Source organism: Crocuta crocuta, unplaced genomic scaffold (assembly GCF_008692635.1).
Source record: "Crocuta crocuta isolate KB4526 unplaced genomic scaffold, BGI_CrCroc_1.0 scaffold407, whole genome shotgun sequence".
Taxonomy (NCBI): Eukaryota; Metazoa; Chordata; class Mammalia; order Carnivora; family Hyaenidae; genus Crocuta; species Crocuta crocuta.
Window position 1 is genome coordinate 2,847,135 of NW_027551557.1, and position 25,434 is coordinate 2,872,568.

Sequence of the window (25,434 nt, forward strand, 5' to 3'; positions counted from 1 at the left end):
AGTCTCTCATGGTTTGCCTCTCTCCCTTTCCCCCACCATTTCCCCCCTTCTTCTCCCCCTTGGTCCTCCGTCAAGTTCCTCCTAATCCTCCTATACGTGCAAACATATGATATTTGTCCTTCTCTGCCTGACTTATTTCGACCTGAGCACTTCTCAGTAAATCACATACCCCTGAATCCCGCCCACGCCCCCTCCTCTTTCTAGGAAGCCCAAACTTTCAAAAAAAAATTATGAGTGAAGAGATTGGGTCTTGGAGAAATTTGGTGACTTAATCACAAAAGTTAGCAAATGACAGAGCCACACTGGAACCCTGATATGTTTGACATGCAAGCTCTGCTTCTAAGCTCCAGTTGGCTGGGATCAAGCAAATATTGCTGAAGAGGCAGGTTGCTACTCCCCTTTACATCTGTGTTTGCAGTCATTCCACATCTGTTCACTCTTATACTCGTTTGTTGCAGAAGTGGAAGCGCAGACTATCGAAGAGCTAAAGCAACAGAAATCATTTGTGAAACTTCAAAAGAAGCACTACAAAGAAATGAAAGACCTGGTTAAAAGACACCACAAGAAAACCACTGACCTTATCAAAGAACACACTACAAAATATAATGAAATTCAGAATGACTACTTGAGAAGGAGGACAGCTTTGGAAAAGACAGCCAAAAAGGATAGTAAGAAAAAGTAAGTTGAATGAGTACTTCTGGATTGTTTTATAGCATGAAGGAAAAGAGTCCTTTACATGGGTTTTTGATGTTTTTACACCATATTTTGGATACACTGCAAGAAGGAAAGCCACCTCAGCTCAGTTTTGCTTGTGGACTGAATGTCTTTATTTGCCTGCATCCTAAGAATAGATATGTAGGAATCCTACCCTGGATTTCTGGCCTGTGGGCCCAATACTAGTTAGCCAATTTCCCATATTATAGCTGCCAACCTGACAGGTATGAAATCTTGCTATGTTCTAGAACCTAGTCGAAGAGTGACTTGTTATAGAAAAGAGAAGTCTCAACTACCATTTGCTGGCCTTGTTGAAATCCACAAAGCTTTGTACAGATAACCCTTATGTTTGGGCGTAGGGGTCCCCCCAGCCCCACATACCCAGACCTTGACCAGGAGAAGCATCTCTCACACATTCATTCAAACAACATTAATTGAGTGCCTGCTGTGTGCCCTTGGGAGTCAAGGACAGTCACCAGACTTACACAGTTATCACCCATAAGTAGCTCGCACAGCAATACAGGAAACTACATGAACATGGAAGCCACTGTCATTGAGCTGAGTCTACTCCATCCTTTCTTTCATTTCCTTACAGAATAATCTTACCTTGATGTCAGATTATAGAAAGAGGTAAGAGTTGACTTCAGATCCATATTGTGACATATGATTTAACATGTACTTAACTTAAAGGCACAATCAAAACCAAGTACTTGGGCTTTAAAAAGCAACAACATCACAATTTTGTAGAACTAGAGTAGTCTTGGAAGCTATCCAGGTGAACTTCAGCCACTTCTTCAAGGAGGAAGCCGAAGGCTAAAGACATTAACATTACACACAGGTACACAAAGAATTCAGGTGAAAACTTGGCCTCAAATTTCTAACTTTCTGTTGTTGTGTTAGATATGTGGGCGCTTATTTATTCACGTATTTGTTCACTTAGTAATCATATCCTGAAAACTCCTAATAGAGTATTGAAGTAACTTATGAAAGAAGATGTTTGTAAAAATCCTATGAAAATAGAAAAAGAAAAACAACACACATATACATAGTCTGAGTGGCTACCAATTATCCAATTACCAATTATCCAAACCTGCTGTCCAAGATGGAAATCACTAACCATATATGACTATTGAGCCGTTGAAAAGTGGCTCATTAAAATTGAAAGGTGCCGTAAGTATAAATTATATAGCAGATTTCAAAGACTTCATATTTTAAAAATGAATGTAGCTCATATATTTATACTGATTTATATTGATTTTATTTTCATAACATATTGAAATAATATTTTAGGTGTACTAGGCTATATAAAATGTGTTGTTAAAATTAGTTTCACTCATTTCTTTTTACTTTTCAAGGTAGCCACTAGTTTTAAATCATATAGAAAAAACCAAATACATGGCCCATGTTACATTTCTATTGGACAGTACCCACCATTTAAAGTAATTTCTTTCCTTGAACACTGAATTTAGCTCTTAGCTTCTGAGAAAAGGGAATATGGGTTAGATAATTCTCCTTATTGGATTAAAGCAAACTTTCTTGTTTTTCTAAGAGAGACAAACATTTTCCTGGTATTAAATTACAAAAGAATTCATCTCATGGATCTTATACAGACAATGTTAGGCGACAGAGGATAATGTCTTCAACCTTGTTTTTACAGCAGATGCAGAAAGACTGTTCCCTTGATTATTTTTTATACTTCTTCTCAAAAAGTAAACAAAAATCCTTAAGCATCTAGTATCAAAAGATACATCAAGAGAAACTTTTCTTCAAGAGACAAAGCCTCTGAGGTCTGATTATGTCTGTCTATCTCCCGTTACCTTTGATGCACATTAAAATCCTAAAAATACCTCAGAGCACTAAATGGAAATAATGTCCATTAGAGTAGTTTCTTATCCAAATATCCACCATCTCAACTGAGGTTTCCACATCATGGCAAAAGCAGATCATTCAAAGATAGTTTCTGTCCTGACACTGGTGTGCGATGATTACATTGTTTTTAAAAACACAGCCTTTGCTTTCCTCTGGTTGTTTGTCCCTGGACAAGCTGCTCTGGGCTCCTCCATACTGTGCCCTTAGGCAAACTGTCTCATGAACCTCAGTTTCCTCAAATGTAAGTTGGAGAGAATCATACCTACTTGCTGGGTTGCTGGGAAAGCCAAAAGTAGAGAGTGCCTGGCACGTGTAGAGTGGTCAATAAATTTGACCTGTTGTCTCTGCCACGGCCATTGTAGTGATTGTGGCTGACTGAAGAAACACCTTTCTGTTCTGGCTACACTGACTTCCTGCTACAAAAGATAATATATGTGTCTCATGTTTATGCCAAGATGCAGGTCACCTCACCAGTGCTACTTATAGTGATATTGACAAATAGACTTGTATTTTTGCCAGAATGCAAGGTCACAAATGTCATCCACTCTCCGTGCTGCCATGCCATTTTATGTATCAGACTCCATGAGCCTTGAAGAGTGTTTATTCTCATTTGGCATTGCACATAAAAATACAAATAGAAACTTCTGAGGGAATTCTGCATCCCTTATTTGCCAAAATAGGATCCTAACCAACTGTCTTTCCCTGTAATGCCATCAATTCTGGCCTAAATCAAAATGAAAGCAATAAGAATTAATGTCAGCTGAGTCAAGAAATGTTCACCTATTCCACCTGGCCACAAATGAAAAACAGAGAGTCAGAATCTGATGTGCTAGACATCTTAAGTGGTTTAGTTTTCTTACTGCAGAAGTTTCCATAAGCATGAAGAAAACAGACCTGCTCTTGGTCACCCATTCTCAATACTATCTCCTCTCCTGTGTGTCCTAAAAAAAGTAACAGCATAAAATTTGAAGGAATCACACCATATGCTTTAGCACAATAATAAGTTAGAATTGCTTTGAATTATTTCAACAATACTCTTAAACTTCTCAATATCTGTGTAATTCTCTGACTATGAATAATTCAAAGAAAGTTACCCTGTGAGTGTAAGCACTCAGTAAATATTTTTCAGTGAACTCATGCATCCTCCCTTCTCTTGTAACCTAAGCATTTGTAGGAAAGTGCCATTTTGGGTAGAGATATCCATGAAGTTGGTACATCCCTTAAAGAAATTTATTTTAATAATGTATCTTTGCTATTAAAAGATGTCAAGAAACAGAATATGTCAGCTTTGGGGGTGGGGTAGGGGGCAGGGTCTGCAACTATGTGGTGTCTGCACATGTTCTGTTATCTATCCATATGACCTGGATGCAAAATTTACCACTGCTTCAACCTTCTTGACAGAAACCAATTGATGTAGAGTCTACTGAAGTTGTTATAATAGATAAGCAACTGGGAATTACATTATACATGTCCTTTAAAAAAAAAAAACTAAAAAATAGAAGTCTTAAAAAAATCCTTATTAGACATTGTTTTTCCCAAGGGGGGATTATCATTCTCTCCACCACTACGACAGGGCCCCCAGCCTACTGGCTTTCCTTTTCTGCCTTTACCTGAAATCTCACAAATGTCATCCACTCTCTATGCTTTGAGACTGTCCTCTGCTAAGTTTGTCCTTGGGGTATCAGCCTCTATCTCAAGTATTTTATCAAAACATTCATTTCCAAACACAGCACTCTATATAGGAGGAACTCTGGTGTACAACTTTCCTTCCACCTTGTTATGACCTGCATGTTTTGTGAGTCAAGCTCTGTGTCTCTGCAGATCAGAACCCAGCAGTCCTGACCATGGTTCATCAACAATTGAGCAAGATCTTGCTGCCCTAGATGCTGAAATGACCCAAAAGTTAATAGACCTGAAGGACAAACAACAGCAGCAGCTGCTTAATCTTCGACAAGAACAGTATTACAGTGAAAAATACCAGAAGCGAGAACATATTAAACTGGTAAGCCTGAGAAATACGATTGATTAGCTGGAACCCTCTTTTCTAAAGAAAATTCTTGATGATCTTGGATAAGTTTAGAAAGACAGTGACATGTATGGATGGCACCTTCCTCTTGTTTCCTTAGCTATAATCTTATCTTGATGCCAGGGCATGGACAGAAGTAAGATGCATTTCTCAGGTCCATACTGTGATATGATTTCAACACATGCTTAAAAGCACAATCAAGGGGCACCTGGGTGGTGCAGTCGGTTAAGCGTCTGACTTCGGCTCAGGTCATGATCTCACGGTTCATGGGTTCGAGCCCCGCATCAAGCTCTGTGCTGACAGCTAGCTCAGAGCCTGAAGCCTGCTTCAGATTCTGTGTCTCCCCCTCTCTCTGACCCTCCCCTGCTCACGCTGCCTCTCTCTCTCTCAGAAATAAATAAAACAGTTAAAGAATATTTTAAAAATTAAAAAAATTAAAAAAAAATAAAAGCACAATCAAAACCTATTACCTGGGTTTTAAAAAGCAACACAATCATTTCTTAGGATTTGAAATTGCATAAGGGCACCTAGTGTCCACCACGCTAATATTTTACAAGCTCCACTATTTCAGCATCTTTACCAAGTTCCTCTCTGTTCCCCAATGAGGCTATGTTTTATCGTTTTTATTTTCACTAACTTATTTTGGGGTTATAACAGCGTTGGGAGGGAGAATCTTTGAACTCTCACAAGGAATTAAAAAACACTTATCTTGTGTCAAGAAAATTAAGAACATGCTACAAATAAATGTTCACTTTTTTTTGGTGTCACTAGGCCTTGCAAACCCTAAAAAAAAAAGCCTACAGTCCTCTCTCCTACATTTAAGAGAGTCAGTATCTACGTGGCCGATATGGGATATCGTCTACCTAGTTGTTGAGGCTCCCTGTGAGAGGAAATGCCATAGTCTCTGTTAGTGATCAGTTTTGTCCTCCAAAATGTTTTCTCATAGGTGGTGACATTCCTCCACTGTTGTTGATGCCTCCACTGTTGTTACATGATGACACATAATATGGACATGATAAATATTTGGTGACAGATTAAATGAATCAAATGATAATGTAGCATTGAAAAAAAGCTTGTGCCCCAAATAAAATAAACAAGTAAGCTAATAGAAATTAGTGTATCCAGAGTTTGTCTGTGTTTGTCTGAGCTGTCTGTTTCTTTGCTGAGAGCCTGTCCATGTAAGAGAATTCTGAGGCTGTTTCTGCTTTGGATGGTTTAGCCATTAGTGGAGGTTTTGCCATCACTAGGTAATGGGTGATTCAGTGTAATGCTCTTGACCTAGTGCTAGTTAGGCAATGATAATATGCAAACGAGCAGGTCAGAATCACATGAGGAGCTTATCAAGCATCAGATTCCACTTGGCCAATTATTCTCAACTTCAGCATGCATCAGAATCACCTAGAAGGCCTGATAAAACACAGGTTATTGGTCTTTGCCCTGAATTTCCGGTTCATCCATCCTCTTGTGGGGCTGGTGATGCTGATGCTTCAGGTCCCAGGACCACACTTTGAGGACCCCTGCTTCACTCCTAATGTGAGGCTTGAGGATTTTAACAAGCTCCACCTGAGGTTGGTGGGCCACCTTGTTTGTGAACTAAAATAGAATCAAAGCCATGAAAGTATAGTAGGGCCAGGGTAAGGTTTGGTGTAAGGAAGGGAATGCCTGACAGGCCAGAGAAAGTCAAGGCAAATTTTAGTGAGAGATAATGTCTCTGAGACCTTGCTGCAACCATACCATCTGATTTTCTCCAGCAGCGTATCCCTAGGACTCCATAAAATAATGACAATAATAAAAATTAAAATAACAACCAGGTATTGAGCATTCACCATGGGAGCCATATCCTGTGCTAAGCCATTTACAGAAATTGTTGGATTTAATCCTTACAACAATAACCACTAGAGTTTGGTACTATTGTCAGCTTATTTTGCAAAAAAAAAAAAAAAAAAAAACAAAAACAGAGAAATTCATTGACTTTCCCAAGATTCCACAACTAGAAAGGGGTGCAATCGGATTTGAACCTTTGTCCTCTGATACTAGAGCCCCTGCTTTATAACTGTTGTGCAGATACCTCTGCTAATTCAGATTTCAAGCCAAGCTCATCATAATGACCTCATATCCGCTCACACAGGCCATACACAGCCAAGTCCTTCATTACAGTGCCTGGGATATGGTACCTGTCTCTCCCTCTCTTCTCAACAGCTTTATTTCATATGCCATACAATTCACTTCATTAAAGTATATACTCTGGAGCACCTTAGTGGCTCAGTCAATTACTCATCTGACTCTTGGTTTCAGCTCAGGTCATGATCTCATGGTTTGTGAGTTTGAGCCCTACCTCGGGCTCGGCACTGACAGTGCAAAGCCTGCTTGAGATCCTCTCTCTGTCTTTCTCTTTCCCTCTCTCTCTGTCTCACCTGCTTGCTCTCTACCCCTCTCTGTCTCAAAATAAATAAATGAACATTTATAAATAAAGAACATAGAAATAAACTGTACACTCCAATGATGTTTAATATATTCATAGATATGTACAACCATCAGCATAATTTGAGAACATTTTTATCGCCTTGCAAAGAAACCTTCATTCATTCATGTATTCATTCATTCAACAAATATTTGTTAGATACCTACTCAGTAAATATTCTACAATAGAAGAGGATAAAAATAACAACCCTAGCCTTTATGCAGATTACATTCTAGATGAGGGGTCAGACCATGAACAAAATAAGTTGGTAAAAGATATAGTATGTCAAGTCATCATAAGGGTTTAGGAGAAAATCAATGAAAAATGGGGAACTAGGGAATGGGGATGGAGGGAAGAATGAGGAGCATTCTTTGAAATTTCAAATCAAGTAGCCAGGGAAGGACTCACTGAGAGGCAGCTTCTGAGTTAGGAGTGAAGGACTGACCCCTGTGAACACAGGGGACAGGATTTTCCTGGGCAGAAGGATTAACCAATGCAAAGATTCTGGGTCAGGTATGGGCCTTCTATTGGAGGACCAGCAAGGTGGCTCTGTCTGAGGATGACTATAGGGTCTTGGGTAAGATATGGGACTTTTGGTGTTGGGGACAGATCTTGTAGGGCTGTGGGCCTCTGTATGGCATCTGTTTTTCACTTAGAGTGCAGTTGACACCACTGGAGGGTTTTGAGTGCAGGAGTGATGTGATCTGAAATAACCTCCACAAGGACCACTCTTCTAGTACATGGTGAAGAGTAGGGACTCAGGAAAGAGCCATCCCAAAGCACAGTTCAGATGAATGGTAGCCCAAGGGGTTATAAGTCCTGGCATCCTCTGGCAGATGACTGCAGTTGACAGAGTGAATATGACTCTGAGGACTAGGCAATCCAGCCATAATCATCTGTAGTTTCCCCAGAGTTCCAGCCTCTGGCAAGATTCCATTCCCCAAGGAGAGAGACATGGGAGAGGCTCAAAACAAGAATTCAGAGTGTGAATGAAAACAGAAGCCCAGACATAGCAGAAAGGCCCTTCGGGGATCAGGGGGCATTACAAATAGGTCCAGAAATCAGAGGGAAGTGCCGCACAAGCTCAATATCACAGAAAGAACACTTGAGCCAGAGGCACCACAGCAAATCCCACTAGAAGAGGGCACAGAGAGCTAACTGCTCAACAGATTTCCTCCCAGATGAGATAGTAGGCTGGGAACCGGGGAAAACCAACCTGAGGCTATAGGTAGAAAAATCCCACCTGACGGGACACGGGAGCAGGAGAGGTAGTGGAACTCCCACGGGGGGTGGCAGTCCCACAATGTGTGCTTCAACTCCCTTTGCCCTAAGAAGCAATGAGTGTGTCCATAAGAAAACCTTTGAAGAGTTCTCAGAAAAATATACATATATATATCCAAGCCAGTCTGGACCTTTCAAGCCAAATATACTCAAAAATCTCACCCCTTCACCTTTGTGATTATGGATCTGGGTTTCAGATAAACCCCTGATGCCTTTGAACACACCTGTATCCTTTTGTTAAGAAGGCTAAGGCCCAAACACCTAGGACTTAGAACCAGGCAAAGTTTACTTTATGTCCATTAGGGGGCATACACAATTTATACTACATGCCTTGAGCTGGGGTGTATCAGAACTTTGTATCACTCCAATTGTATCAGCCAGAAATTGCTCTGCCAGGAAATCTTTTGACCGAGAAGCACCCAGAAATGTCATTTCTATCTTGGGTTGTGGATCAGAGTTATGAACAGGCCTCTCAAGCTAAATTAGACAAAAGGAAGTGTAATTAAAAAGCAAGTATGCCCCAGGTAAAAAGGACTATTTGGGTGATGAGGAAAATTAAACAAGATATTTCATCTCCCAAAATTGCTTTGGGAATTAAATACAGATGTGTTTAGGGTAAGGATTATACATTTCAAATGCCAGCACCCACAGTTCAAAGCAAGAACAAAACCATTATATCAATAAACTCCCTGCCAAATGATTATTAAAAACTTAAAATTTGGGGTGCCTGGGTGGCTCAGTCAGTTGGACATCCAACTTCGGCTCAGGTCATAATCTCACTGCTCGTGGGTTCGAGCCCTGCATCGGGCTCTGTGCTGACAGCTAGCTCAGAGCCTGGAGCCTGTTTCGGATTCTGTGTCCCCCTCTCTCTCTGACCCTCCCCTGTTCATGCTGTCTCTCTCTCTCTCTCTCAGAAATAAATAAAACATTAAAAAAAAGAACTTAAACTTTGCAAAGCACTCTGATAGATCCTGGAGATGTGGTCATCATACAAATTGGGGAAGCATGTATCACAAACAGTTATAATAGCATACAATAAATGAAATAATAAAGGTATCAGCAAGTTGATACAAAATCTCGGATATGGGAACAATTTACATAATTCCATAAACTGATAAATAACAACAGAATATTTTTGAGGTAATTGTTCACAGGAAGTATAAAATGCACACCGAACATCATAGACTCTATAGCTTCAAAGAAATTTTTATACCTATCCAAAAATGAATCTTTAACCTTAAAACTATATCCAAATAGCTCTGCAGCCTGGTTATTCAAGTGTGATTCTGGAATCACCTAGGATCTCGCCTGTTAGACTCCCAGAGTCTCATGCCCCACCCCGGAGCTGCTAGATCACAATTCGCATTTTAATAGGTGTCCCAGATGACTTATTACATATTCAAATTAAAGAAGGAGGGTTCTAGAGCCATTGATCCTTAACCTTTGCTCAAAATGTATTTTGGAATAAGGCTAAAGGTTCTTTTAGTTGAAATGGGAAATACAGCGTGTGCTCCACTATTCACACCTTGATCCTCAAGCTGGATGGATGGTGCCAAAAGCACAAGGCCTGTGGAAATCACTCCTGTGATTTCCTGCCTATATTGGCAACAGAAGAAAATAGTTACTTCTGGATGAGTGAAAATAAAGATATAAATTTCCCAAACGAATTCAAGTTCTTACACTCCCTGAAATAGTATCCATAGATACTATGAGGATCTGTGAATCCTAGCTGGGGATCCCCATTCCAATGGCCTGCCATTCTTTCTTTTTCTTCTTTCTCATGGCTTCAAGAAAAGATTTCCTCATTTTCTCTCACAGTAACCACTCTCTTTATCCTCTGTAGAGGCTTGTTTTCTTTTGCTTTGCTTTGTTTCTCGTATTTTAGGTCTCCTGAATGTACCAGTCCCATTCATTTCTCCCTTCCTTCACATCAACATTAATGGCTGGTATTCTTCTTATACATCTTTCCACTTATCTCACTGACAATCATTTATAGGACCCAAACCAACATTAATATCCATCCACTTGAGTTCCCCAAGTCCCTGCTGATCCCAGGGACTGAAAGATGTATTTAATGGTAAAAAGCTGTAGGTGAGTACTGACCAGCTACTAACAGATGGCCCATCAGGATGTGAGTAGTGATGAGTGAGGGTCTACAGTCAAATGTCATTTCTGACCACTTCTCTCCCACTGAGTAACTGTGTGACCACTCTGAACTTCCATTTTCTCATCTGTCCAATGGGAATAAGAATAATCTTCGCTTCATAGAACTGTAAGGGGAATCTCATTAAATAATGTCCACAAATCATTGTTGTTAATGAAATAAAATAATACATGAATTGGCTAGGAATTCTTGACTTCTATTATAAATGTGTATTGCCGTTTTTGACATTCTGCTACAGCTGGATGGAGCTCATTGTCTTCCTTTTGATGAGTTCTATGAGCGCCATTTGCTGTGGCAGCCTCTACAGAAGCCAGCCTTGAATTTTCTCCCTTCCATGGCCAGCCAGCTAAAGTATATGGGCCAGGAGTAATTACAGTGTCAGGAAGAAAGTAACTCTACTGAGTTGTGGTAGTGTTATCTGTCTTCCTCCAATATTCTGACTTCTTAACATGGGATTATTTTTCTTGATAAATAAATGACTTAACTTTCCTGAAAACTTTACATTCTCCACCCAATAAGAAATGACAAATAAAAGATTTTAGTAATGAAATAAAGAATGAAAGGATTGTCAAAATGTGTTCTTATTTGTAAATTTTTCTGATCACCATTGATTAACCCTGGTAGAGTGAATCTTTTCATATATATATGTGTGTGTATATATGTATATACACATTATGTATACATATATGCATATATATACATATGTGTATATACATATATACACATATAAATTATCTTAAATTCCACTTCTGTAATTACGAGCAGACATGAGTCTATTTCCATGTTTGTCTTGGCCATTTGTATTCCTATTTCTTTCTTTCTTTCTTTCTTTCTTTCTTTCTTTCTTTCTTTCTTTCTTTCTTTCTTTGACAGGAGTTAGGATTTATTGGTGGGCATGAGCAAGAAGAGGGTAACACCAAGGCTCTCAAGAGTGGAGGGCCTACCATTTGTCCAGGGGGCCATGATTAGGGATGTATTTCACCCCACAGCCATCTGGGATGAGCCACTTTTCAGCCACCATGTCCTCAATTCATTCACTTGTTCAAGTCCCACTTCTTGGAGATGTGACTCTTCGATGGTCAGGGAACTTGAAATTGGCCCTGAATAGGGTGTTAACCACATGCCCCTTGTTCTTCCGCTTGTAACAGATGGACATGACAACTTGGTCAATGTGGACCCTGGTCACTGTGCTTTGGGGCACCCTGCAAACCTGTCTGGGGCCTACACTGGGGATAGCAAATCAGATATGAATGTCCACTGGAAAGGGTTGTCTCCATGGTTCCTTAGGGCAACCAATACAAACAACAAGATGCACAAACTACCACAGAGTTACTGTTTGCAACCATTGCACATCAGGTCCCCCAGGGAGATAGAGCATATTCAGCTTAATTGGCTACAGATTATCATCATTTTTTCTTTTTACAAACTGCCCATTCACATCTATCGCCTACTTTTCTGTTGGATTGTCTCCTTTCCTTTTGACCCACAGAGTTCATGTGGTATCTTTGCATTTATTATTTTTGGAGGTTGGGCAAGTTAGAGATTATGAAATACACTTATATAATCATTCATTCATCAAAAGCTATTGAAGGCCTACTCTAGGCCTCACACTGGTAGGGGAATTCCATGTGAACTGTAGTCCCCGCCCCGGGAGCTTACAGTGGTTAAGAGTACAGGTTGTGAAGTCAGACAAATCTACTAACAGAATGCCTGTCTTCATTCTGTAGCTTTGCTGCATAACAAACACCTCAAAACTTATTGCCTTAAAATGGCAATTTGTTTAGCTCATGATTCTGTGTGTAGCAATTTGAGCTTGACTCAACTGGATGATTCCTCTCGTGTTGGTTGGGCTCATTCATGTGTCTCTGGTTCAGCTGCCCCTCACCTAGAGGCTCTGCTTCTGAAGCTTGGCTGACTGTCAGCTGGGTCAAGACAGGTGATTGATCCACATCTTTCATCCTCCATCAGGCTACCTTGGGCTTGTTCATGTAGAATGAAAAGAATTCCACTTGAGAACAGGAGGAAATAGGCAAGGTGTTTTGAGAGGTCTCAAAACTTCTTCCTCCATCTTTGGTCAAAGCAAGTCATAAGATTTGCCCAGATTTAAGGAATAGGGAATTAGACTGTATTTTTTATTTAGGGTAGCGGCAAGTCATAACACAAAGAGAGTGAATACAGTAAGTGGTGGAGAAGTAGGATAATAATCTACACACAACCATCATAATTTGGATGTGAGACACAATAAAATAATCCATGAGAATTTAACACAGTGCCTAGAAGATAGTCATCATACTTTACCAAAGGACTATTTGCACGAGATTTAAAATGAGAAGACATGACTTCCATTTTTAGTTGCATAATGTTATCTAAATTATTTCACCTTGTTGAGTGTCGGTATCCTCATTTCTAAAACAAAAATTTTGTACAAGAATGACTAAAAACTCTCCTTTTGACAGTAATGCTAGTTTCCTTTAATTTTAAAGTCAGAGGATGATCCAACTCTCAGGCCTATAAAAATAATAATGAAGATGTCAATATGAGGCAATAAACTTTGGTTTTTCTTTTGTGTGTGTATACAAGATATCTTAATGTACTTTTTTGTGTTAATTGGTAACTATTTAGGTAATATTAAGAAAAAAAAAGTCAATAAACAGAACTATACCCAAAGGCAAAGAAAATAATGGTCTTGACTTGTGTCAACTTAAAGAAGCTTAGAGAACAGAAGGGAATCTGCTCAAAGGAAAATTCCAAAATAGAACCCACAAGTCTGATAATTTTGTCTGTGCCCTCCAGAATTATAGGCCTCATTGCCTTCCCCCTGACAAGTCAGGATGCTGATATGATATATATTGCATTAAGAAAAAAAGTAGGTGACATGCTGTGGTATTTATCTTCAAAGGCAGCTCTTCAGAATCTAGATTCCAAAGGGACCATTGAAATATTAAGTCCATGATTTATTGCCCTATTTTAGTAACAAACCACAGGACAAATCACATATCCTTTAATCAGATCTCCTTTGCTAATTATTTGAAAACTGCCAGTCTACAGTCAAATGCTCTACCACTGAGCTATACCCCCACCGCACTGAAAACCACCAGTCTAAACACTATTACTACTTGCTCACATCTAAGTAGTAACCAATATTTATTTATTTTACTTATTCTAAATTAAATGATTTTGACATCTTTTAAAATTATGAAGCCTTACCCTAGAACTGTAGTGGTTTGGTTGTTGTTTTCTTTGTTGATTTAATTAGGTATAATAATCTCAACTAACTTGATGAAATACAAAATTTCCTCACTGGTAAAACTCAAGCATCATTAGCATACCATAAGTAGAGGTCCCTTTAACAAAGTTCTTGATTTTTTAAAAAGTTTGAAAATATTTCCAATTGATAGCCTCATAAACGAATACTGGGCATGCCTGGGTGGCTCAGTCAGTTAAGCATCTAACTTCAGCTCAGGTCATGATCTAGAGGTTTATGAGTTCGAGCCCCACATTGGGCTCTGTGCTGATAGTTCAGAGCCTGGAGTCTGCTTCAGATTCTGTGTCTCCCTTTCTTTCTGCCCCGCCCCCATTCATACTCTGTGTCTCACTCTGTCTCTCAAAAATGAATAAATGTTAAAAAAAATTTTTTTAAAGTAATACCAAAACATCATTCATGAGACTATGCTACAATGATTGATTTATATTTCCCAATAAACTGCATAGCTCACTTTTACTGGCATAGTTTAAAAATAAAAACTAATTTTAAATGTTATGAATTCATTGGGCCAGCTTATTAACATTGACTAGGAATCTTGGTCAGATTTTCACCTTTATTTATTTATTTATTTTACCTAACAAGGAAAAAATTCCATGGACCCTTTAGACATTTAGACTCAAATAAGCTGCTGTAAATTCTATGTGGTTATGCAAATTAAAAAAATAATTTCATAGGTATGAAAGAATACCTCAGAAAATGATGGTTGCCCTTTTAGTCCAAAATTTTACTCTTGTTCTGAAAAGAAAAGAAAGCTAGTGGAGAATATCAGCTCCACCTGGACCAGGCTTATCTGTTAGCTCACAATTGGACCATCAATACTGGTGCAGTGTCCAGCACACCATAGGTCCTCAGTAATTATTGGTTGACTGAATGAGTGAATATTTCTCAATTCAAATGGGTAGGATACACCCCAATGTGAACATTCACCTTGCATTTAAATTGTCAATAATGAGGGCGCTTGGGTGGCTCAGTTGGTCAAGCATCTGACTTCAGCTCAGGTCATGATTTCCCAGTTTGCAGGTTTGGGCCCCGCGTCGGGCTCTGTGCTGACAGATCAGAGCCTGGAGCCTGCTTCAGATTCTGTGTCTCCCTCTCTCTCTGTCCTTCCCCCACTCATGCTGTTTCTCTCTCTCTGTCTCTCTCTCTCTCTCAAAAATAAATAAACATTAAAAAAGATTTAAATTGTCAATAATGCATTTAATACATAGATCATTACTTAGTTATTAAATTAATTCTTTGTAGAAGTAAAAAAAAAAAATTAGACTGGATGCTTTGATGAGCGGAAAAGGGGGTAGTACCTTCTCTAGATATTCCTGGAAGGGGAAGAAAGATGGGTTGTGTCTGAAATGTGAACATTCTATACTTGGTTTTTTGTTCATTTTCCAAACTGGTCTTCTTGAGAAGAGACTCCAAACATCACAATTTCTGTCCATGTTTGTTTTTTATCCCTTTTGAGTTAGAGTCAAGGAATTATTCTGTCCCAAGGAAACCATTCTCTCACCCTCAAACAGCTAACCCTAGTGAATTTCAGCATGGAGTTGAAAACAAGCATGAAATTATATTCCCCCAGGGCTTTCCTTTTTCACTCCTTAAAAGGTTTGGAACATTTAACCAGAAAAGTTGTCATGAGTGGTAAGCAAATAAGTCCAATAACTGAAATGTGTCTATTCCTTTGGGCCAGAAAAAAGAATCATATAAAAAGTTAAAATTAAATGCTGTTTACTGCACTTCAGTTTAACCGTGGCTCTCTTGGGTTTCTTTTCCCCTAGGAATTCTAAACTAATCTTTTCTTCTTTCCTATTTCAGTGAGTTTTGTGATTAATACATGATTGAATAGTTCTTTGAGTAGAATATATCTGCTGATAAATACACCAAAAGTGAGTGTACCCTTAGGTTAGTTAAAAAGCACTTCAATTATTGTGTGAAAAATCCCTCTTCTGGGTCTATTTTCACATCTTATATTATAGAAATCCTGGACCCAATACTCCGAGAGATTCCTTTATCTTATTTGGGGGTTTCTATTTCTATTTTTTGGTCAGGATTCTCTTGATTGCAAGTGACAGAAATCCATGTTAAACTAACTTATATACAAGAAATATAAAGTAGATCACATAAGAAAAGTTTGTCCATGCACACCAGGAAAGGGAAGGGATGGAGAACTAGACGCCAGAAACCACTGACAAAACTTTTCATTTCTGTTTACCTGTCTGTCTACCTGTATCTCTCTCCTTTTCTCTCTGTTCTTCTTTCTGTGTGTCCTTCTCCTTCCCTCCTTCTCTCTCTCTCTCCCTCTCTCTCTTTTTTGCTTTTCAATGTGTATTAGCACTATTCTTTTCCAAGGCTTCCCCTTCTCAGAAAATATAGGTACCAGCCAACCTAAGTTATTCTTTCTCCAGTAGCAGGTTGGAGAAATCTGGAGGAAAGCTTTGTTAGGGTCATGTGATCGCCCAAACTTGTAACCTTAGATCAGTCATTTGTGGCTAAAATCAGGGTATGACTGGTCCAACTTGGATCAATGCCTCCCCTGGACCACCTCCCCTGGACCATTTACCTTGGCCAAGGGATGGGGTAAAAAAAAATACAGTTAAAGCTTTGGTACATACATAAAGGAAGAATATTTGGGATATAGTGGAAAGACTGAGGAGAGACTGAGGGCATGAAGGAAATTCTCCCTGAGTCCAGACCAGAGTCAATGAAAATCTACACCAGAATGCTATTAACACAAAGCCATGAGCTACGTCGTAACAAGAACAATTCCCAAATCTCCATGACTCACTAGATGTGGAAAGTACCCAAGAGGGAAATCAAACATAATGTCCACTTTTGAACTGAATGATAATAATTACTGGGAAAACATGATGACTTGTCTTCTGTGAGAGACAAAGCCTAATCTTGCTTGTAGAAATGTTGAGATGCTGGTGAGCCATCCTCAGGTAGAGCTGGGCAAAGGCAGTTGATAATGCTGAAATGAACTGAAGCCACTAACAGAGTCAAATAAGCAGCTGTGGTAATTACTGAAGATACTATAAATTAAGGAAAGAGAGTTTTGTGTAAAAGTGGTTGGCAACTGGCACGCTATCAGAAGGACAGGATAAACTCATCATCCCCAACTGTGGGTAAAGGCACTGAGGTGCCATGTTGAACTCACAGGAGCATGATGGCATATTTTGCATGTTTTAAGGAGACAGCAACATCTTTTGAACATTTTGCAAAGTATTACTATTAAGTTTGAACCTAATTATTTCACAAATAAATACAACTGTCCTTTTGTTTCTTTTAGCTTAAGGATACCATGAAAAGATTACAAAGATCCTGAGGTCACGATGAACTAAGAAACTTTTTGACTCTCTGGAATAATAAAAGCTATGTCCTGAGAAATGGCTAGTAAAATAACAAAATTTTTTTGTAATCTCAAAGCAAAATCAGGTGAACTCCAGTGGTTGAAGTGGAAGTGAGATGGTGGAGCTGAAAAATGGGGCTGGGACATTGAAGCTTTGGGAGCAGTAATTGGTCTTCCATTTTAGAGATAAAAATGAAAGGAAGGTTCAAGATGGAACAAAATTTCAGGGTTCTGGAAGGGTGAGGAAAACAGAGATGTGTTGATGTGTTTTTATGCAGAGGGAATGTGTGCAGCACAGAAGAAAGTTTGAGAGGAGAAAATGAAATGCTAGATCAGATCCTCCCACAAGTGGGAGAGATGGGGAAACAGGGCAAGGATGTTTCTTGCAGAAGAAAAGGTTATGAAACCAAGTTAGGAAGCCACCAAGTGGTCTAGTAGGACTTGCATGCATGTTTTTCCTTTCAGTTTTTGCAGCCCCCCCAGGAGAGAAATGTTATCCTTGTGTCAGAAGTGAGGAAGCTGAGGCTGGGGTAATGAAGAGAATGTAGATAAAGTGCCAAAGATCTTTTGAGACAGAAAAGAGGGAATTTGAGGGAATGTCTTAGTTCCTTTCAGCTGCTGTAGCAAATTACCATAGATTAGGTGGCTTAAACAATAAACGTTTATTTCTCTTTTTCCTAACGTTTACTTATTTATTTTTGAGAGATAGTGGAGGGGAAAGGCAGAGAGAGAGGAAAGGTGAGAATCCCAAGCAGGCTTTGTGCCATCAGTGGAGGGCCAGACATGGGGCTTAAATCCACAAACTGTAAGATCATGACCTGAACAGAAATCAAGAGTTCGATGCTTAACCAACGGAGCCACCCAGGTACCTCAATAAACATTTATTTCTTACAGTTCTCTTTTTTTTAGATTTAAGTTAGTTAACATACAGTGCAGTATTGGTTTCAGAAGTCTTTTGTCACAATTTGAAGACTTTGAAAGCCCAAGATTAAGGCTACAGAGCTAGTGTCTGGTGAAAGCCCACTTCTTGGTTCACAGATGGCCATCTTCTCACTGTGTCCTCACATGGTTGAAGGGGCAATACAGCTCTGTGGGATCTCCTTCATAAGGGCACTAATCCTATCATGAAAGCTCAAACTTCATGACCTAATCACCTCCCAAAGCCCCACTCCCTAACATGGTCAGTCACTTTGGGGTTTAGGATTTCAATATAAATTTGGGAGGACACAAGCACTCAGTTCATAACAGAGGGCTTCTTCTAAATCTCCATCATTCTCAGGAGATTTGGACAATTTGGACAATGCCTCTCCGACCATAACATGAACACAAATTTCCTGAGAATCTTGTTAAAAATGCTGACTTTGATTTAGTTGACCTGGGCTAGGACCCAAGAATTTGAATTTCTGTTGTGTTCTCAGGCAATGCCAATGCTGTTGGTCCATGCTGATAATGCTACACACTGAGTAGCAAGATTTAGAAAGCCAGGTCATTGGCTCAGAGTTTGTAGAATAGTGACATGTATTTAGGGTGCTTGATAAGTATTTGTTGGACTGTGGCTAAAATGAACAGTTACATAAAGGTGTGTGTTCTGGGAACAAAGAAGGTGGGAACTCTTTTGAGAGAAGAGAAAGTGCAGATGGTCTGAGGGAGGGACAGTGAGGAAGGCCAGGGGACCCAGCAGGCAGGGAACTTCTGTGGAAGTTTGAGAAAGTAGTGCTGCCAATTGTGTCAGGTATGATTCCAAATCAAAATAAAAGTCAGAATTGGGTGGGGAGGGGGTGCATGGGTGTCTCGGTTGGTGAAGAGTTTGACTGTGGCTCAGGTCATGATCTCGAGGTTTGTGAGTTCAAGCCCGCACTGGGCTCTGTGCTGACAACTGAGAGCCTGAAGCCTGCTTCAGATTCTGTGTCTCCCCTCTCTCTCTACGCCACTCTCCAACTCTTGCTCTGTCTCTTTCTCTCAAAAATAAATAAACATTAAATAATTTTTTAAAGAATTGGATGGGGAGAGAGATGGGCTGTGGGATCAGGCTCAGGAACTTCAGTGACTGGCTGGTGAGATAGCTGAGGATGAGGGCAAGATATGGAAGGAGAGCAGGAAATGTGAGCAGATGCTGGCATAATCAAGAAAATAAGAGAATCTGCAGTCAGGTGAATGAGACACATGTCAAAGTGGGAACAGCAGTAGGAAGGCCACTGAATTCAAAAGTGTTGCTGAGAGATTTAGCAGTGGTCAGCCGAATGAGGAGAGGCCACAGAGACAACCCCCAACCAAATCTGGCAAAGTATCCAAATCACCAGAGGAGATTTTGAAAATACTGATTTCCAGGCCCTGCCCCTCGACATCTGGAATCCCTATGCCTTGGCACAGGCCCTGGAATCTGCATGTTTAGGAAGTTGTCCAGGAGCGATTCTGATAGTGCAGCCAAAGTTGAGGATCCCTGGATCACCCTCTATAACTCCTTGGGGTGAGTGAGAGAGAAGAAAGATGCTCTGGGAAAGGAAGGCCATTGAGACACACCCTCACTAGAATGGAGATGACAGGGATCCTCAAGGAAATTTCCAGAGTCTTTGCACACCAGAACTTTATGTCTAGATAGCTATAAAAATGGTACTACCCAGCTGTAATATTTCATGATTTCTTTTTTTTTTAATTTTTTAATGTTCATTTATTTTTGATAGAGAGACAGAATGTGACCAGGGGAGGGGAGAGAGAGAGGGAGGCACAGAATCTGAAGCAGAGTCCAGGCTCTGAGCTGTCATCACAGAGCTCGATTTGGGGCTCGAACCCACAAACCTCAAGATCATGCCCTGAGCCAAAATCAGACCCTTCACCAACTGAGACACACAGGCGCCCCCATCATGATTTCTTTAATTGTGATGGTCATGATCAGGTAAGCTCTCTTGAGCGATCAAATAGGTTTTCTGCTGGCCCAAGTCCCAGTGAATATTTGTTCAGATTTAATCCACTTCACAGACGAAGGCATCAGAAGTTATCAGAAGGCATTCACGTTAATGTTAAGTTAATGTGCCTTCTTTATTGTAATTCTCTAANTAATATTTGGATTAAATCCCAGATTTAATCCACTTCACAGACGAAGGCATCATATTTCACGTTAATGTTAAGTTAATGTGCCTTCTTTATTGTAATTCTCTAAGAGAATTTCTCCTTTAACTTTTTATACTCTTACATAAGAAAGGTTTTTGTTTTTTCAAAAACAATTACTAAAAACATAATGAAAAAGGCGTGGGGAAGTGGTGAAAGCCACAAGCCATTCAGCTGGATTGTTGGGTTTGTCCGCAGCCCTGTCACTTACCACCTCTGTGGCTGTGAGCCCAGAACCTGATCCACAGGTGTCAGTATCTTCATATGTAAAATGAAGATAAAAGCACAGCCTCACAGTGCAGTTCTTAGAATTAAATAGGAATTGAATACATTTAAAACTCTTCAAACTGTGCCAGGCATATAAAAATTATCAATGGAAGTTTGCCATACTCTGATTGTATAGCCTTAACGCTGTGGCAGCAACTGCCTCTGTTAAACTGGGCAACTTACCCAGCTGTGTTTGAGAATCTCCATCACTGGTGAAGAGCAGTGGGGTCTTTCACAGGAGGCCCACACTGCCTACGTGGTGCTCTGGGAAGAAGGGTTGAGTCCAGTACTACCTCTGCCTGAGTAATGGCAGAAGGCTTCATTGGTTTTCTATGTGGAAAAGAGAGGGATGGGACTGGAGGGCAAAACTGCCCGTATGTAATGGAGAAGCATTTACAGAGCACCTACTAAACATTAGGAATTGTGCAGAGGGCCGAGGATATGCAATTAAGAACATAGTGGCTACCTCTTGAAGTTTGGTTTGATAATAAATACAAGACAATAAATTAATGACTTTCGTGGCATGTGTTAAAATTCAATGACACCATAACCATAGACAAGAATTTCTGACACTTTGGAAGTTACCCACACAAGAACACAGCCCTTGACTTCTGGGGTGGGCCACTAATGATCCGTGAAGCAATTAAACAATGAATTAGGTGGGGGGAGCCTAGGTAACTCAGTCAGTTAAGCACCTGACTTTCGTTCAGGTCATGCTTGCTATTTGTGGGTTCAAGTCCCATGCAAGGCTCTGTGCCGACAGCTCGGAGCCTGGAGCCTGCTTCAAATTCTGTCTCTTTCTCTCCCTCTCTCTCTCTCTCTCTGCCCCTTCCCTGCTCACACTTTGTCTTTCTCAAAAATAAATTAATAAACGTTTTTAAAAAACCAATGAATTAGGTGGAAACCAAGAATTAAAATTCACAGTTGATTATAACTTGCATTTGTATCATACTCTTGTTATTTGGGGCATCACTGTACCTCCAGGAGACAAGGGCATTGATAAGTCCATTTACTACAAGAAAATGTAGGTTTCGAAAATATAGCCCCATTGACCCAAATTGTATTTTTGATGTCACAGAATGGGGACTGGAACCAGAACCCTCCACCCCTCCACTGCTTTTGCACTGAGCCAAGCTGTGGTAACCAGCACAATAGTCTAAGGCACCCTGTTTAATTCAAAAGAGATAAGAAGACTTTCAGAGTAAAACCTAGATAATGTGATTGTTTCCAGTCCTGCTTGGCTATGAGATGCCTGGAAATTTTAACTGTTGTTAAACATCAGTCACAAGTTTCCTAACTAGAGATATCGTTGTCTGGGCGCACAAGGGGAGAAGGTCTTTGTTTATGACTGTTTAAAACAGCAAACACATTTTCTTCCCCCAGCTTATTCAGAAATTGACGGATGTTGCTGAAGAATGTCAGAACAATCAGCTAAAGAAGCTCAAAGAAATCTGTGAGAAGTAAGCCTGTATTCTCTTTACAGTGGGCTTGTGCCTATAACTGTGTTACACACAAATTGCCCTTTGATTTGTCTCTTTTTTTTCTTTTACTTTCATTTTGACTTCAGAGAGAAGAAGGAATTAAAGAAGAAAATGGATAAAAAAAGGCAGGAGAAGATCACAGAAGCCAAATCCAAAGACAAAAGTCAAATGGAAGAGTAAGGAGAAAGAATCCCTTCCCCCCACCTTTTATCTGGAGATTCTTTTATTCTGTTAGAATACCAGCTTCTCAAACATACAAAGACCCATTTGTGACGTTTCTCCTCTAATTAACCTTTCAAAAGATCCTTTTTGTAAAGTTTTCAACATGAAACTCAAAGAGCTTTCACTAATGGACTGAGGTGTATCCAGGCCCTTTTAGATAAAGACTGAGCCAAGAGCTTCCCTTAGGGAAACACCAAATCCGTAGTTTCCCTGCTGTCAGGCAAACTTCCCAGCATTTAGTGAAAACAGGAGCTTGCCCAGGGCAAAATCTGACTTTTGTCCAGAACTAGCTGATTGTACCTTTCTTGCCACAGCAGTTAAGAATGTTGAAAGTTCTGGAAACTTCCATCTGGAAGTCTGAAGTTCACCTCTTTGTTTATGTGGGATGAGTTCATATAATGATCTAGTTGTCATTTGCTCTTAGGGAAAAGACAGAGATGATCCGGTCATATATCCAGGAGGTGGTACAGTACATCAAGAGGGTATGTTGGTTAATCTCTCTCTCCTTTGCAAACCATGTATGAATGTTGGGCAAGCACAATGTGAACCTCTGGAGGGACGTGCCATGCCTTGTTGTGTCTATTGATCACCAGGGCCCAGAAGAGCTGTTTCACAGACGGGGCATTCCGTAATCAATGTTTCTACAAGTTTAATTGCAAACCTACGTATAAGCAGGCTCATCTAAAAACAGATGTCAAGAATCATTTCCAAAGTGAGGAGCCCAGAAACAAAAGATCGATAGGGGTTCCCCCAAATGAACCTGTAGCTGTGATTGATGGTAGGGAAGATAGCAACCTCCAAAGGCACTTTTTCCATATTATTTTTTAGTTGGTATTACAGAAATTTTCAAACATTGGCAAAAATGTAAGAATAGCATAATCTATTGACGCCAACGCCCACCCTGTGTACCATCACCCAGGTCTGAGGCTTACCAACAGTCTCCTACACTTTTAAGGGCAGTTCTTGATCAGGATATGAAATAATTAAATGTATGCCATCGATCTAAAAAGCTTTCCATTTTTTAATGGAAACCATCCATTTATTAATGTTTAGATGAACATGACTTTCTCTGTAACTTTCTTATAGTTAGAAGAGGCACAAAGTAAACGGCAAGAAAAACTTGTCGAGAAACACAAGGAGATTCGTCAGCAGATCCTGGATGAAAAACCCAAGGTAAACTGAACCAAATAATAATACACAGTAGCTTCATTTTTTTCTCTCCATTTAATTACAATTTAACCTCTGTAGGTCATGTACGTTGCACAGTCTCAGATCAGTTCTTACATGTAAAACTCATGTATCTTTCTTAACCATGGTAAAGATCTTTGTAACAATATTCCACACAGGTTTATCATCAGCTGGTGAGCTTCAAACCCAGCTCTTGAAATTTTGGTTTTAGTTGGTCTGAGATATGGCTCAGGTATTTTTGAAGCGCCTCCCTTCCCTGCCAAAACAGAGAAAATTAGATTGTAATATTGTAATGTCAGGCTCTGTCCAGCAGAGGGTATCCTGTACCAAAATCACCCTGGTTTTTATCCAGACAAAATGTTCTCATAAATCAGAAAAAAAAAAAAAATCTTTTTCCCCCCTATAATAATAGTCTATTGTTTCTCCTCTTTAAAATTATCTTATGCTTATTGTTTGGTCAAAATCAATTCTTTTGTGAATATTAACTTTAAACTGATTCTCTATAAATCAAATATTTTTATGTTGCCAAATAGCATCTTGGTTTTAGATCATTACATACATTTTCATTCATCACTAAGTATTTGTGATAAATATGCTTTTCAGTGTTATTATTCTTCTATGTGTAGTTTAAAATACCTGCTCTAAAAGGTACAGCTATTTCATACAAGTACTCTTTAAACCTGCAAAGCTCAAAAGTGTTACTTTCATTTCAATGTATAGTCCATTGATCAATTTACTTTTTATAGAATGTTTTGTGGCTAGTTCAAAATATATTTTTGTGGTTATTTCTGCTCTTCTCCTTTTGTATTTATTATACAGGAGATTTATTTAATATTTTTAACTCCTAAAGTTTTTAGGCTTGGCAATATAGATGAAGCAGTAATGAAAATCTGAGAACTAATAATTACTTAAACATGCTGCTAATTTTTATGTTTTTCATGTAAACGTACAGTTTAAATATTCTTGGTCACCATCTTGGGTTGATTATACCTTGATAACAAATTTTTAAGATGATTTCAGAAATTGCTATACACTCCATTGACCCACTGATTGGGTCTTTGGATCTTTTATTTTATTTATTGATTTATTTTTAAATTTTTTAATGTTTTATTTATTTTTGAGACAGAGAGAGAAAGAGCATGAGGAAGGGAGGGGCAGAAGCATGAGAGAGAGAGGGAGACACAGAATCGAAAGCAGTCTTCAGGCTCTGAGCTGTCAGCATGGGGCTAGAACCCACGAACATAAGATCGTGACCTGAGCCATAGTCGGAGGCTTATCCGAATGAGCCAGCCAGGCGCCCCTGATTGATCTTTTATAATGTTTGGAGCAAAAGATTCAGGTCTGGCTGGAATTTAAGAGGCACATTGACACCCTAATAATCAGCCCCAGGTGGTATATTCAAATATATACATTTTCAATTCATTCTGTCTGAATTCAAATGTGTCATTACTTTGTACACTGACATAACATACATTGGTTATGACTGATATCTTATTAGCTGCCTTTTATATTTCTAAAAGAAAATCTCTTGTGAGATATGGTTATTCCCATAGAGTTTTATTTCACTCTGTTTTAGTTTTTGGTCCAAAAATATCAGATACTTGTCTCATAGCTACAATGCAATCACAAATGTGTTTCAATTATCTAACTCTCAGTATAAAAACCCCTATGAGGTTTTTATGTTACTCCTCTAGGTCATCATGATTAAAATCAACTTTGGTAGGTATTAAAGCACCTTTAAACTTCTGCACTGGATATAACTAAACATTAGAAGAATGACTGCTGGATAACTTGTTAAGGTACATTCTGCAGCAGTTTTACAGAAAACCCAATTAAAACTGGCTTACACAATAATAAACTTAGTAAGTCATATTACTGGAAAGTCAGATGTATTGCAGTCTGAGGAACTGTTAATTGAATAGCTCCACAGTCTCATCAAGAATCCTGGTATTTTTAGAATTTGCACTATGCCATCTCAGTTTGTTGTCTTTCATGCCTAAGGTGCAAACCCAGAGTCACAAAATGGCTGCCATAGCTCCATGCATCACAAC

At 39.4% G+C, this 25,434-nt stretch overlaps 1 protein-coding gene and 1 non-coding gene across 2 annotated transcripts in view; one reads left to right on the plus strand and one right to left on the minus strand.

Annotated features, from left to right (window-relative positions):
• The window catches only part of PLCB1 (phospholipase C beta 1), a 686,139-nt gene that overhangs the window by 573,950 nt on the left and 86,755 nt on the right, over positions 1 to 25,434 (plus strand). The window contains exons 27-32 of the mRNA XM_077749126.1: positions 459 to 678; positions 4,405 to 4,585; positions 21,876 to 21,952; positions 22,060 to 22,149; positions 22,620 to 22,677; positions 23,282 to 23,368. Of these exons, the coding sequence (XP_077605252.1) occupies positions 459 to 678; positions 4,405 to 4,585; positions 21,876 to 21,952; positions 22,060 to 22,149; positions 22,620 to 22,677; positions 23,282 to 23,368 (713 nt within the window). The remainder of the gene's footprint in view (positions 1 to 458; positions 679 to 4,404; positions 4,586 to 21,875; positions 21,953 to 22,059; positions 22,150 to 22,619; positions 22,678 to 23,281; positions 23,369 to 25,434) is intronic.
• Positions 11,781 to 11,914, minus strand: LOC144219208 (small nucleolar RNA SNORA70). Its single transcript, XR_013331338.1, has one exon. It is a non-coding gene; the product is annotated as a small nucleolar RNA SNORA70 (small nucleolar RNA).